At 38.3% G+C, this 14,352-nt stretch overlaps 1 protein-coding gene and 1 pseudogene across 9 annotated transcripts in view; both read left to right on the forward strand.

Moving 5' to 3' along the window:
* The window catches only part of JMJD1C (jumonji domain containing 1C), a 127,020-nt gene that overhangs the window by 100,409 nt on the left and 12,259 nt on the right, over positions 1-14,352 (forward strand). For all 9 annotated transcript variants that reach the window (XM_087871806.1, XM_060694951.2, XM_087871807.1 and 6 more), the window contains 8 exons: positions 628-800; positions 1,055-3,219; positions 5,052-5,253; positions 7,762-7,976; positions 9,388-9,540; positions 9,711-9,800; positions 12,654-12,781; positions 12,974-13,187. In XM_087871806.1, the coding sequence (XP_087727932.1) occupies positions 628-800; positions 1,055-3,219; positions 5,052-5,253; positions 7,762-7,976; positions 9,388-9,540; positions 9,711-9,800; positions 12,654-12,781; positions 12,974-13,187 (3,340 nt within the window). The remainder of the gene's footprint in view (positions 1-627; positions 801-1,054; positions 3,220-5,051; positions 5,254-7,761; positions 7,977-9,387; positions 9,541-9,710; positions 9,801-12,653; positions 12,782-12,973; positions 13,188-14,352) is intronic.
* On the forward strand, positions 3,408-3,588 carry LOC117676330 (U2 spliceosomal RNA; annotated as a pseudogene).

A 14,352-nucleotide genomic window follows, 5' to 3' on the forward strand; every position in this document is an offset into this window, starting at 1 on the left:
GAAATGAACGTAGCAGATGTCTGCAGCTGCTCAAAGTAGCCATGCCTTTTCCTAGGACCACATGGCTGCCTTCTGCAGCTGTCCTACAACCCAAGAAAGTTGCAGAGACATTTACACTCCCATTCATTCTGAAATATCTTTTTGCATTCATGTTTGATTTTGTTATTAAATACCTATCCTGTCTTTTGAATGGGAGTTCAAGGTGACATTTATGATGCTACTTCCGCCTATTTTTCTCCACATAACACTGTCCTGTGAGATACATTGGGTTGAGAGGAAGTGACTGTTGCTACTTAAACTGCTTTATATTTTACTTCTGTTTATATTATGTAAGAAAATTTGAAAGAACGGCATTCAAAAAGGGAAGGGTAAGTGTTGGAACATAGTAAATTTAAAGGAAATTGAACCTTTTTTTCTTCCATTATGTGTTTTCTGTTTGGAGTTCAAGATGTCACCCTTCATTTTAAATATATTGCTTGCTCTGCATATGTGCATTATTAATATGAAATTCTAGATAATAATTATATTCTTTTTTACTCAACCATTATAAAACAAGAACACTTACCTACCCTGGAACTTTCCTAAGAAATAATTAAATCCTGCTGATAACTATGATTGTTTTTCCAGAATACTCCTAATCCTTGGTTACACCAGCCCACCCCTGCGACCTCATCTGATGGTCTTGGATTGCTGAGTCATATTCCTGTAAGACCGTCTAGTGCAGAGCCACATCGGCCACTCAAGTTGACATCCCACTCTAGTCCTCCCTTGTCAAAAGGCATTGTGGATCGCCATAAAGAGTAAGCACGCATTTTTTAAGTCCATCAATCGAGAGATGTTTTTGGGGGTGGGGGAAATAATAAGGCTGTAGAAATAACAGTCTTGGGTTTTGCTTCAAAACTAATTGTGCTTGTGAATCACATGTCTGACCCATAAAACATCTTAAGATAAATGAGGAAGTTGTTAGTACTATATAAGGACAAATTATTTGCTGTCATTTGTTAATCTGAAACTAAAATAATGCAGTGTGTTTATTTTATTTTTTTCTGTACAGTGAATTGGAGAGGAAGGGAATTTTTGAATCTCTGCATTCAGCAAAATCAGATCTAGAACAGAACAGATCACAGGCTGCAAAAGAAGGCCACTTACAAAGACAATTTGTGGATCCTCTGCAAAGATCATTTCAAGAGGCAGGGGAGAGACTAAGCAAGTATAAAGAAGAACACAGACGAATACTGCAGGAAAGCATTGAGGTTGCCCCTTTCACAACTAAAATGAAGGCCCATGAAAATGAAAAGGAGTCTTATTCCAGAATGATGCCTTTATCATCCTCTAGTCCCAAAAGCCATGGAGGAAAACCTGACAAAGATTCAGAACTCTATAAAATGAAGCATTCAGTACCACAGAGCTTGCCACAGAGTAATTACTTCACCACCTTGTCTAATAGTGTGGTGAACGAACCTCCACGAACGTACTTGCCAAAGGAAATTGCAGGCACGTGTGCTGATAAACAGAATACTTGTCCGTCAACAACAGCTGCTGCTACTCAGTCACTCGCTTCTTTCACGTCATCCCTTTCAAAACCTCCGCCTTTGATTAAGCACCAGCCAGAAACTGAAAGCTCAGTGGGCAAGGGAACAGATCAGCTTTCACAGCAAATGACGTCCCATTCAGTAAATTCTTTTAGAAGTAACAACGGAAGCCCTACTCAGTTAACAATTTCATCTTCTGGCTCACTCCGAACAATGCCTGCTTTACACAGAGCACCTGTGTTTCATCCACCTGTCCATCCCAACTTGGAGAGAAAAGAAGGCAGTTACAGTAGCCTTTCTCCTCCAACCTTAACTCCGGTGCAGCCAGTTAATACAGGTAACAAAGCCCATGAGTTACAGAAGCCACCAACTTTAGTACCTGAGCCAAAGGAAACACAGAATAGTTACAAGAGTGTTACCGATCAGAAACTTTCAGCTCTATGGAAAAATAGTAGTAGTCCAAATAATGAAAAAATAGAATGGCACTTGGAAAGAACTCACGGGAAATCATCTTCTGCCACAGCGTCTGTCATTGTACGCCCACCATCAAGTTCAAAGTATGATACGGTATCGGTCGTGCAGTCAGCTCCCAAAGTGCAAGTTACTGAAAGATTAAAAGGAATAAATCAACCAGTTTGCCTTAAGTCAGTGGAAGCCAAAGAGAGTGGGAGAACAGTTGTGTCAAAAATGAATTCAGATGTGATTCATGCCTGCTATGAAAAGAATTTTCCAGCTGCTTCCCAGGGCAGTGTTCCCAGTTCAGTCGTACAAACCACAACTGTGTTATGCAGTACCATAACGGATGTCGTCACGTCTGTGACTACTTCTGATGTACCAGGTACAGGCAGTTCACAAGTAACAGATTGTCTGCCAAAAGCAGGGTTACCCTGTACGCCCATAGACAGTACTGTCTCTAGGCCCATAAATAAGGATGTGGTACACAAAGAGGAATGTGGTGTCAGCTCAACAGCTCCTGTTACAGTGGCTTGCTGCAAAACAGAAAGTAGCCTTCAGGTGAGCACTGGATTCTCTGGCCCATCAGACTTCGTTCACTTGAAAAAGCACAAAGCAGCATTGGCTGCAGCTCAGTTTAAAATTAATAGTACCAATGATGCTGAATCTCATACTGTGAAAAACCTAATATATCCAGCCTCGGTTTCTGTAGATAGTGCTGTCAACTCAAGTACAATCAACAAAGGAAATACTCTGAGTGGTGGGCAAATTTCCCAGACGAGTCAAGCAAACTATCACACCAAATTAAAAAAAGCTTGGCTCACGAGGCATTCGGAAGAAGACAAAATCACCAATAAAAAGGAGAGTTCCGAAAATTGTGTCTCAGAAATGATAAAGCCGTGTACTGTTAACTTAATTGCTTCTACATCAAGTGATTTGCAGAACAACATAGACAACAAATTGGCAGGGGAAAAGCTTGTGAAAGAAGAGAAACACGCAAGGAGAAAAACTAAAAGAATGTATGAATCTGGCTCTGAAAGTGGAGATTCTGATGAGAGTGAGAGCAAGTCAGAGCAGAGGACAAAACGGCAGCCGAAGCCCACATACAAAAAGAAACAGAATGATTTGCAAAAGAAAAAAGGAGACCTGGAGGAAGATGTAAAACCCAATGGGCTTCTCAGCAGGGGTGCCAAAGAAAAAAACAAATTGAAGTTACAGAGTGGCAACAGTAACAGTAAGTATCTATTTGTGTACAAGTTGGGAAAATGGTCCAGGGCTATGTCTTCCATCCTTTCAAACAAACACATCCCAAATACTGTATTGAGAAAAGAGTACGATATCAACACACTTACAGACAGCAGACAAAATGTAAATATAGGTGTGCCAGAGGATGATTGCAGAAAGAAAAAGACAAACAGATTGCTGCATTCTCGGCCTTTTGGCTAAGATCAAGTGTAGTATCTATTGTCATCAGTTTAATATCTGATATATTCTCTATTTGAGAACTATTTATTATTTATGGATTTTTGGAATTGGCCAAGAGCCAAGGTGGCACAGTGGTTAGAATGCAGCACTGCAGATTACTGTATTTCTGCTGACCTCCAGCTGACTGCAATTTGGCAGTTCAAATCTCACCAGGCTCAAGGTTGAATCAACCTTCCATCCCTCCGAGGTCGGTAAAATGAGGACCCAGATTGTTGGGGGCAACATGCTAACATCTTAGAGGGGACGGTAAAGCACTATGAAGCTGTATATAAGTCTAAGTGCTATTGCTATTGCTATTGCTTTAACTGGTGTTAAATATTTGAAATGTGTTTTAAATAATATTTACACTACTAACGTCGGTAGTAGTAATGGTTATATACTTGAAAATATAAATTGTTACAGGATTGTGTTTGGCTGTAAAATATTTCTAAGAATAATTAGATGTAGACTTTTGGATGATGTTTTTAAAGAGAAAATGTGTATATGCAAGGCATATTATCTTGATTTTGCAAGCTAAGCAAAATCATGTTCTTTCTATGTTTTTCTTTTTTCTTTCCTTCCTCTTTTTTTTTTTTTTTTTTTTTGTACATGGGATTTATTTTTGAGATTTATTCTTTCACGAAAGCAATTGGGACCAAGAACATATACATAGTTTTCCAGTACAGGTAGTCCTTGACTTAGCAACAATTCATTTAGTGACCATTCGAAGTTACAACAGCACTGAAAAAGTGACTTTGAAAAGTGATTTTTCACACTTATGACCACTGCAGAATCCCCATGGTCACATGATTTACATTCTGATGTTTGATAACTGATTCACATTTATGACAGTTGCAGTGTCTCGGGGTCATGCGATCCCCTTTTGTGACCTTCTGACAAGCAAACTCAACGGGAAAACCAGATTCACTTAATAACCATGTTACTAATGAAAGAACTGCAGTGATTCATTTAACAACTGTGGCAAGAAAGGTCATAAAATGAGGCAAAACTCACTTAACGAATTTTTCACTTGGCAACATAAATTTTGGGCTCAATTGTGGTTGTAAGTTAATCACTATCTGTATGGCGTCCCATGACTGCATAATTTAGAAACAGCAATTCCAGCAGTCCCAGTTGCTGGAATTGTTATGTGAGGATCTCATGTGATCGCAGCTTCTGGCTTCCTGCAGGTTTTCCCACTGGCATTGCTTGTGGTAAGCCAGCAAGAAACATTGGAAATCGTAATCGTGGCAACTATTAACTCCAAGCACCCATCTTAATCCCCCTCAGTCAACACTATGATAACTTTGAACAGTCACTGAAGGAATGGTCATAACCCAAGGACTACCTGAAACTTTTTGCTGCATGCGATACAGAGACAGAATTATGGGAAATATATATTTGCAATTATTTAGCTTTTTATATTTAACATAATGAGCTGAATTATTTTTAACCGTTCCATAAATTATGGAGCAAGCCAACAAAAATAGAAAATTAACTAAAAATTTGCTAAATTAGATTTGATGGAATCAGGTTTACTTGCCATTTATGATCTGCTTATGTATTGATCACAGTAATTTAAAAAAATACTTTTTCCTGCAGCTGGCATACCTCGTTCAGTATTAAAGGACTGGCGTAAAGTAAAGAAGCTGAAACAAACTGGAGAATCTTTTTTGCAAGATGATTCTTGTTATGAAATAGGACCCAATTTGCAAAAATGCAGAGAATGTAGACTGATTAGAAGCAAGAAAAGTGAAGAATCAGCTCATTCACCAGTATTCTGTAGATTCTATTACTTTCGCCGGTAAGTTGTATTTCAGAATGCCCACATTTTCCTAGGAGCTACAGTTTATATCGGTGATGGCAAACCTTTTAGACACCGAGTACCCAAACTGCGCATGTGTGCATGCCCAAACTGAAAGGCCAACATGCGCACCTGCACAGACACGCACACATGTGCAGCAGAGACCCGAAAACCAGCTGGCCGGCGAGAGGCAGAGCATCCCAACACTGGCAGCGCAGCAAGAGGTAAGATATTTTTCTTTTGTGAGCTTCTGTTTTGTCGTTTGCAGAGAAACAGAAGCTCACAAAAGAAACGCCACTGAGATCTGACCTGGGGTGACAGCGTGTGTGCCAGCAGAGACGGTCCTGTGTGCCACCTCTGGCACGTGTGCCATAGGTTCACCATCACGGGCTTATATCCTTATAAGAATATTCACAATCTAAAAAGCTGTTTAAAATTAAGAATCGTCCATTTTTGGATTGTTGCTTGTTTTAATCATTGCTATCCTGTTCTTCAGCTGAAGTTATATTACATAAGCACGACTGTCCTTGCTCATAGTTTAAAAGACAAGGTACCACCCCTTCCCAAAAAAAAGTGGAGGGAGAAAAAGGAAGTTGAACAGGATATTAACTTTTAAATTATTTTGTAGGAGAGCTTTTTTTTTTTTTTAAGGTTTGAAAATATTACTTTAATGTTAAAACTTTAATAGTTCTCATGGTCAGGAAATTCCTCATCTTGAATTTGAACCTCCAAAACATCTAACTCCTGTTTTTTGGGTTTTTTTACCTTTGGATGATTTCAAGACTAAATCCACACCCTGTTCCCTATGACAGACCTCAAGTATTGAAAGATTGCTTAATCTTCTTTAAGCTAAGGACAGCTAATTCTTTTAGGCTTTCTTAAGATTCAGCTTCCAAGCATCTCACCAACTTCGTTGCTCCTTTCTCTGCACAGACGTTGTTGTGTTTGTCACACAGATATGGGCTCACTGTGTACAGTAGTCACTTCAGATTGTATGGCAAAGCTGTGAATGCATTGTTGCATCAAGAGGTTCCATTTTTCAGAGTTCTCAAAGCCACCCTAGTTTTGGGTGAGAAGGAGTGACTGAGCCTAGTCTGGCTGCCTTCCTTGCCTAAAGGAGAATTAAAACCTGGGTTTCCCTTCTCTTACTCCAGTACTTTAACCAATATACCATATTGCTTGTCTAGCCTGTCTTTGGAGTGGTTGCTGTTATTTGTAATAGGACATAAAGCAAAACGACAGATTTGTATCCCAAGGGTTTGGAAAACTATTTCATACTAATATGGAAAAAAAATATTGAAAGCCAAGCTTTTCAATAGTTTCTTTCAACTTTTTGAGAATTAAGTTGTTAAATTTAAATGCTGAAAATTTGCAGATTATTCAAACTTCTTCCCCTGAAGTTTTTGTTAGCAAATCCTTTATTTGTTTTAATAAAACATGTAATATAACCTCATATTTTATATTGTCTTTTGCATTACATAGAATATTAGATGGTTATAACTGACACTCATTAATCTATATCCATGATGGTGAACCTATGGCACGCGTGCTACCTGTGCCATATCAGTGGGCATGCCAGCTCAGCTCTGGCGTGCATGTGTGCGCCGGCCAGCTGATTTTCGGGCCTTTTGGACCCACCAGAAATAGGGAAACAGGCTGTTTCCTGCCTCTGGAGGGCTTGGGGGGGGTGGGGAAGGCCCGTTTTTCTTTCTCACCTGGCTCCAGATCCTCTCTATGCATCTGGGGAGGGCGAAAACAGAAACTCCTAGAGAGGCTCTGGAGGCTGGGGACAGCAAAAAACGTCACTTCCTGTCCAACCGGAAGTTGGGAAATGGGCTGTTTCGGGCCTCCGAGGCAGTGGGGAAGGCTGTTTTCACCCTCCCCAGATGCATAGAGAGGATCTGGAGCCAGGTGAGAGAAAAACAGGCCTACCGGGCCATCGTGTGACAGGAGCGGGGGTTGGGGAGGAGGGGTTGCGCACACATGCCCGGGGGGGCGCATAGAATTATGGGTGTGGGCATACACGCATGTGCACTGCCCCCCCCTTCCCAGCATGCGATGGGAAAAGGTTAGCCATCACTGATCTATATATTACTAAAACTCATTCCCATAACCTTAATGGTGCATCATTGGGCAACCATTTTTGAACCAAGTTATTCCTCAAATTGGTTAACTTGCAGAATGTGTCCAAAATCTGGGACCCATGATTCCCGTGGAATTTAAATTAGGAAAATTTTATGAAACATTTTATGACATAATAGAAAACACCATAAAGCATTTCTTCTGATCAACTTGGACAACCCCTGATGTTTGACTGTGCTATGTAGTTAAAATTTCGAGATAGATCCATCTCTGAATATCTCCCTGAATTTAAAGCTCTGCCATTGTTGGAAAGCATTGAGGAATCTTGTAAGGAAATATCTCTGATATCAGCTTATCTAGTATCTTGATAAAATTAAAGTGTTTGTTGCTTTGCTGGCTTCTGAATAACTTTATTTTGTTTCTTAGGCTTTCCTTTAGCAAAAATGGAGTGGTTCGGATTGATGGCTTTTCTTCTCCCGATCAGTATGATGATGAAGCTATGAATTTATGGACACATGAAAGTTATGAAGATGATGAAATGGACTTAGAAACTTGCAAATACATCTTAGAACATATAGGTGACAAATTTTGTCAGTTAGTGACATCTGAGAAAACAGCTATGTCCTGGGTCAAAAAGGATGGTAAGGTTATTCAGTTTTTTAATATGTGATGGGATAGCAGTTTTCATATCTTAATATGCTTGGTTTTAGCTATCCCAGATTTTATGTCTTCCTCTTTACTGTACTGGCGAGTGCAATGTGTTGATGTAAGTAAATGCTGAGTCAAATCTTGCAGTGCATGTTTGCAATTTAATTAGTCCATATTCTCATATTTAAAAGTTTTATTGGTCTTTTACAAAAAACATTATCAACATTATGTGATGAATTTGTGGAGCTGTACGGTTTTATTTCACACTGATAGAACAGCTTCTCTCCCTCCTAATTGTTGCACAAATCTGTTATGGAAAGTTGAGTTTTCCTCTTAAGTATATATATCTAAAGGAATTGAATTACAAAACAAAGTAAATTGGAATACTCGCAAATTTGATGGACGAGTAGATGGAGGGATGGATGCATTAAAAAAAAAGATTGGTTTATAGAAATAGCAGTAGCATTTACTTATATACCACTTCACAGTGCATTACAGTCCTCTCAAAGTGGTTTACAAAGTCATTGTTGCCCACAACAATCTGGGTCCTCATTTTATCAACCTCAGAAGGATGGAAGGCTGAGGCAACTTTGAGCCGGTGAGAATCGAACTGCTAGCAGTCAGCAGAATTAACCTGCAATACTGCATTCTAACCACTATGCCATCACGGCTCTCTTAAATTATATGTATAATTTAAGTCATAATTAAGCCATAGAAGCCTAAAAACCGAGAGCAAGAAGAAAAAATCAATATTACCTGATACTACAGGAAGGGCAATAATGTAGCATTCCTGTGTTTATGGTACAATAATCTTATGTTTTTAAAATTAAAAAAAAACGACATGATCAGGAATGTAATAAAACATACATAAAATATTTTAATACCTTCCTTACATTTTTTGGCATATAAACTACGAGTTAGTGAGCCGAAGTCTTCATTTAAATATTCACCTTTGGATTAAAACCTTTTTTGCAAGAGAATAGGGTTTTTTTTTTTGTTCAGAATAATTATCATAGCAATTACCATAAACTATATAGGAAAATCTTTTGTGTGAACTGATCTGCCTCACCTACTGAGTTTACGTGGATGAAAAAGAAAATTTCCTCTAAAATAAACTGCTTTATATCTGCCTTCATTTAAAACCCACTTGTTCTGTAAGAAGGAATAATCATACTTTTGCTATTGTGAAACCAAATGACCAAAAGCCCACAATTTCTCCTAACAGGGTCTACTTCCTCATTTTTTAAATAATACTTTGCTTTCGTAAATTTTCATTTTATTCTGGGGGAAAAAAGATATTGTAAAAGGAAATCATGATTGGTTTTCTTGGCTGCATTTTCATTTCTTGTTTTCAGTTTGTCTTGAAATTTCAGTACTTGGTACGGTGTTTTCTCTGTATTTCAGCCAAAATTGCTTGGAAGAGAGCAGTCAGAGGAGTCCGCGAAATGTGTGATGCCTGTGAGGCCACCCTGTTTAATATCCACTGGGTCTGCCAAAAATGTGGATTTGTGGTCTGTCTAGATTGCTATAAGGCTAAGGAAAGGAAGAGTTCTAGAGGTCAGTGCGCTTTTGTAAAGATATATTTAAACATTTCAGAGTTGCTTGTTTCACCTTTTCATTCACTTCTATTCACATGCATACTAGAATTCCCATTTGTGTGATTCCACTTTTTCTCCTGGTAAGCAAATTTCATTTACCTCAGGATATTTCTTTTAAAATTTTCACAGATAAAGAACTGTATGCATGGATGAAATGTGTGAAAGGACAACCTCATGATCATAAACATTTAATGCCAACTCAAATTATTCCTGGATCAGGTAGGTTCTCAAGGGAATGCGCTTTGTTTCCTTATGTTGGTAAAACTCAATATAGAGTTACTGAATTGTTTTTTGTTTTTTAGTTTATGTATCACTCAGAATTTATATAGCAAATTCATCACTGAAGGCTTTCAAGAAGAAATTGGACTGCCATTTGTCAGAAATGGTGTAGGGTCTACAGCTTGGGTGGGGGGTTGGACTAGATGACCTACAAGGTCCCTTCCAACTCTGTTAATCTAATGTAATCTTAACTCTAGTAAACTCTCCCTTAATCTGGAAGCCAATTCACAGTATGTGTGAACTGGGAATCAAATAAATGCTTTTTACTGATCCCTGAAATACTTTTATTAGAGGAACTATTCTGTTAGAGTAGGGGTGTCAAACTCAAGGCCTGGGGGCCGGATCTGGCCCGGGAGGTACTTAGATCTGGTCTGCAGGGCCGCCCTGGAAACAGTGAAGGACTGGCCTGCTATGCTACTGCCAGCAAAAACTACAGATTTGCCCATGTCTCACTGCATTGTATTGCATATATCACATTGCTCAGTTTGTATCTAGGTGTTTTATCCTTGGGTTGGACAAGCTTCTGCCTTAGTGTATACTTGGATTTAAAGTGTACATGTACGTTGCATTGATAGAGCATAACATGGGAAAGATCAGAACCCTTCACCACTGGGCTGAAAGTTTGCCCACCAGTAAAGAGGGGAAAAAAAAAGAACTAAAACATGCCAAGGAATCCCTCGGAACTTGTGATTATCCTAATTGGGCCTTCATCAAATCCATAAAAGGACCCAACATGAGCTCCTCTACTACAAACAAAGAAGAGAACGACAAACCTAGCAACATTGTCATTCCATGTGTGGCAGGAATATCTGAAATGTTCAGGAAGATTTCCAATCAACAATTCAAACCTATGTTCCTCTCTATCCAAAATGTGGACTTTTGCTGTCTTCAGTTGGAGGGGAGATAGGTGGTTGGGGTAGAATTGAAGCAGAGATAGTATGTGCAGAGCAGGAGAACATGACACTATAACTATGCAACAGTCATAATGAGGACCGGTCACCAAGCACACAAATTTTGATCATATAACTGCAAGGAAGTAATAGTTGCTAATCCATTTTTTTCAGTGCCATCATAACTTTGAACTGTACTGAAGAAAAAAAAATTGTAACCCGGGATATATCTAGACTGCTCTGTTCCACTCCAACACTATAGGTCCAGACTGTCCTTGGGGACAGTCTCATCTAGAGTTCATTGTGGTAATATGCATGTGACCAAAGCTCCCCAATCCAGGAAAGGATGAAATTGTGTGAAAGCCTTCATATCCGTGGCTGCCACCTATTCTTCAAACAGGAGAACCCATCTATTTTGTTGAGACAATGCAACCCCATCCAGAACAAGAGAAAGCAAATCCTGGGATACAGGGCGTCTTAGAACCAGGTGTTCTTGGGGGTTAAGTCAAACTCTAAGTTATATAGATTCCCACAGCTTTCAAACACCAAGACAAAACCTCCAGGCAGACAGGAATACAGTAGTGGCCAAAATAGTGGAAACAGTTTGGGGAAAGTGTATTTTCTAAAACTAGCTAATACCACTTTTTTTTTTGGAGTAGTACCATAACATTATATATCAATGGAAAGATAATTGAATCAAGAATGTAATGCAATAACTTTTATGAAGGATTTGCTATTAGAATTAGCAGTTACAACATAAAGAAGAAAAGTGAAACACGTAGAAAAAATGAGATATACAAAAATTATCACATCACTTAGTTGGGTAACCTTTAGCAAGAATTATGGCCTTACAAACGTCTTCCCATGGAGTGAACCAAGTCTTTTAGTTCTGCAGCTGTTATAATGTGAAACCAAGATTGAATGATTGCTTTTAGTAACTGGGTTTTATTGCTGAGTCGCTTCTGACTAACAAGTTTTTTTAGTCAGCTCCATAGATTTTCAGTTGGGTTAAGTTCTAGGCTATTCCCAGGCCATTCCGTCAGTGGAAATGATTATCTTGAAACTCCAAAAAAAAAACAGTGGTGTTATTAGCCATCAAACCTCAAAAATACACTTTTCCCAAAAGGTTTCCACAAGTTTTGCCACTGGAAGGATGGGTAGTGAGAGTTGAGACAGGGTGATGAAGGGGATAGAAGGATAGGTTCTGATAGGATGGTGGGAGGGGATGGAAGGATTGTATTTCTTTGCAGTCATCTGGTCCTTAGCACTTTCTCTGAGAGCTGTTGAGGCCATTTGGGGATTTCTCTGTCTATTTTGGTTTATATGCTGCATGGCTTTGATTTTCTGGTGGTCAGTTTAATGCCATTTTAATGCATTTAGCTTCATTTATTATATTTTAAGAGTTTATTTATTTACATAAACATTTGATACTAATAGCAATTGCTTTTGCTATGTAAAATGGATAGCTTCTTTCTTTGTTGCCAAAAACAAGATCTAAGAAAATAAATACAACAAAAGCATGGAATAGCAGTGCAATTGTTTTTGGTTAGTTCATATACTCTGCCTTTTTATATCCTTCTCCCTGAAGCCACCTGCACATGACCTGTTGTTCAGGTTACTCAGATGTGATATCTGATTGCATACTAGAAACCATTGAGGTTCAATCCTGTTAATCTGTGACATGGTTATGTTGAACAAAACTTTTTAAACAAATATGGCTAAAGGTAAAACTTTTGGAAACTTTCAACTGTATTTTCTTTATTGTATGAAGGTATATATAACATCAGATTATTAGCCCAAGACTATGTACACATACAGTACATACAATGTATAAATTTATACACATATGTACATAAAGATTGAGACTATTGTATCTAACAATTATTTTTTTCATATCTTTTAGTTTTAACGGAACTTGTTGAAGCATTACATACTCTTAGAGAGAAACACGAAATTAAACCCCATTGCCAGTGTGGCAGCAAACAGAATGTACAAATTGGCAGGTTTCCCCCAGTGAACGGAGTATCTCAGGTAAGGCCATAATATAGTGGTCAAGTGAAATACTAATATTTTCATATTATGTGGCATAATTACATATATATTGTTGTTAAATACTACAGTATAATACATTTTAAACATGTTTATCACCTCTTCAGCTGTATTAATATCATAAAAACCTTTTTAAAAAGTGCAAACAATTTGATGAAATTATTATGCTTACAGATTTTACAGAATGTCCTTAATCACAGTAATAAAATTTCTCTGTGCATACCTGAGTTACAACAGCAAAAGCCATCTCAGAAAGCTGAAGCAAATGGCAACGCAAGCCCAGGAAGTGACATAAGTTCGGAGAGCAAGTTAAATCCTCCCGAGTCACAATCCCCACTGCATTGGTTGGCAGATCTAGCAGAGCAAAAGGCTAGAGAAGAAAAAAAAGGTAAATCATGACATAAGTTAATTAGAAAGCAACATATCTTTATTTGACAACCTGGAATTCAGCCAATTGATAGATGCTCCATCTTTCTATTGTGTCGAATGTTCAAAATTACTAACAAAATTTATGAAAGAAAAGCAGACTATAATAGTTAAAATATATCAATGAACAATTAACACTAAAACTAATTAAACCTTGGCAAAAGGATATATTTTTACAGATTTATTAAAGACTTAAGTATAGTATGTTATATAGTATGTAGTGTAGTAGTATAATATAATGTAATATAGTTTATGGTATACCGTCCAGTATAAATGGTATACAGGTAGACTTCACTTATGGCCCCCTTGTTCGGCAATCATTTGAAGATGCGATGTGCTGGACAAATTATATTTATGAGCAGTTCTCAAAATTCCACCCATCACAATGTGTCCATGGTCACATGATTACGCTTCAGGCACTTTTGATAACCAGCTTGCCCTTATAACAGTTGCAGATCCCATGGTCATGGGATTGTCATTTGCAGTCTTCCAAGTAGTTTCATGTATATTGTGAACAGCATGAGGGACAGGTTCAGTGGTGGGCTGCTGCTGGTTCGGACCAGTTCAGGCGAACCGGTAGTTCCGACCAGTGGCTGGGCCTGCCCACCCGCCCTGGCGCTATCATGTTCTATATAATTGCTGGTTTTTTGATGCCGCAACGCTCACATTTTCGGTTCTAGTATGTGATGCCCACCTCTGGACAAGTTGGAATCAATACAACAACTGTAATCCACCAGCACTTCTGCATATGACCCAATGTAAAGAATCAGAACCACTATTTAAAAAAAAAAAACCAAAAAACCCAATCCTTCCAGATGGTCCAGAAGGATATTAGGGCCAGTGATATTATCTGTTGAAAAATCCAGGAGACACACCTGGTGCTGGGTTTTTTTCCCCCCTGTATAGGAGAAAGCTATTGTATTTTAAGTTTGAATAAGATGGTAGTGGCTTCCATTCTGCCATAACATGTAAAATTTTGGGCTTTTTTTGGTATTTTGTATTGATGTCTTATGTAAAAGAAGTTTTAGTATTTCTGCTCTTTTTTATGATAGAAGTTAAATAGTATTGATTGCATTTTGAAGCTTTTAATTCAATCTCTGATGTTATGTGACTAAAGCAGTAGAATT

The sequence above is a fragment of the Pantherophis guttatus genome, chromosome 6, assembly GCF_059756535.1.
Source record: "Pantherophis guttatus breed Tessera chromosome 6, ASM5975653v1, whole genome shotgun sequence".
Lineage (NCBI taxonomy): Eukaryota > Metazoa > Chordata > Lepidosauria > Squamata > Colubridae > Pantherophis > Pantherophis guttatus.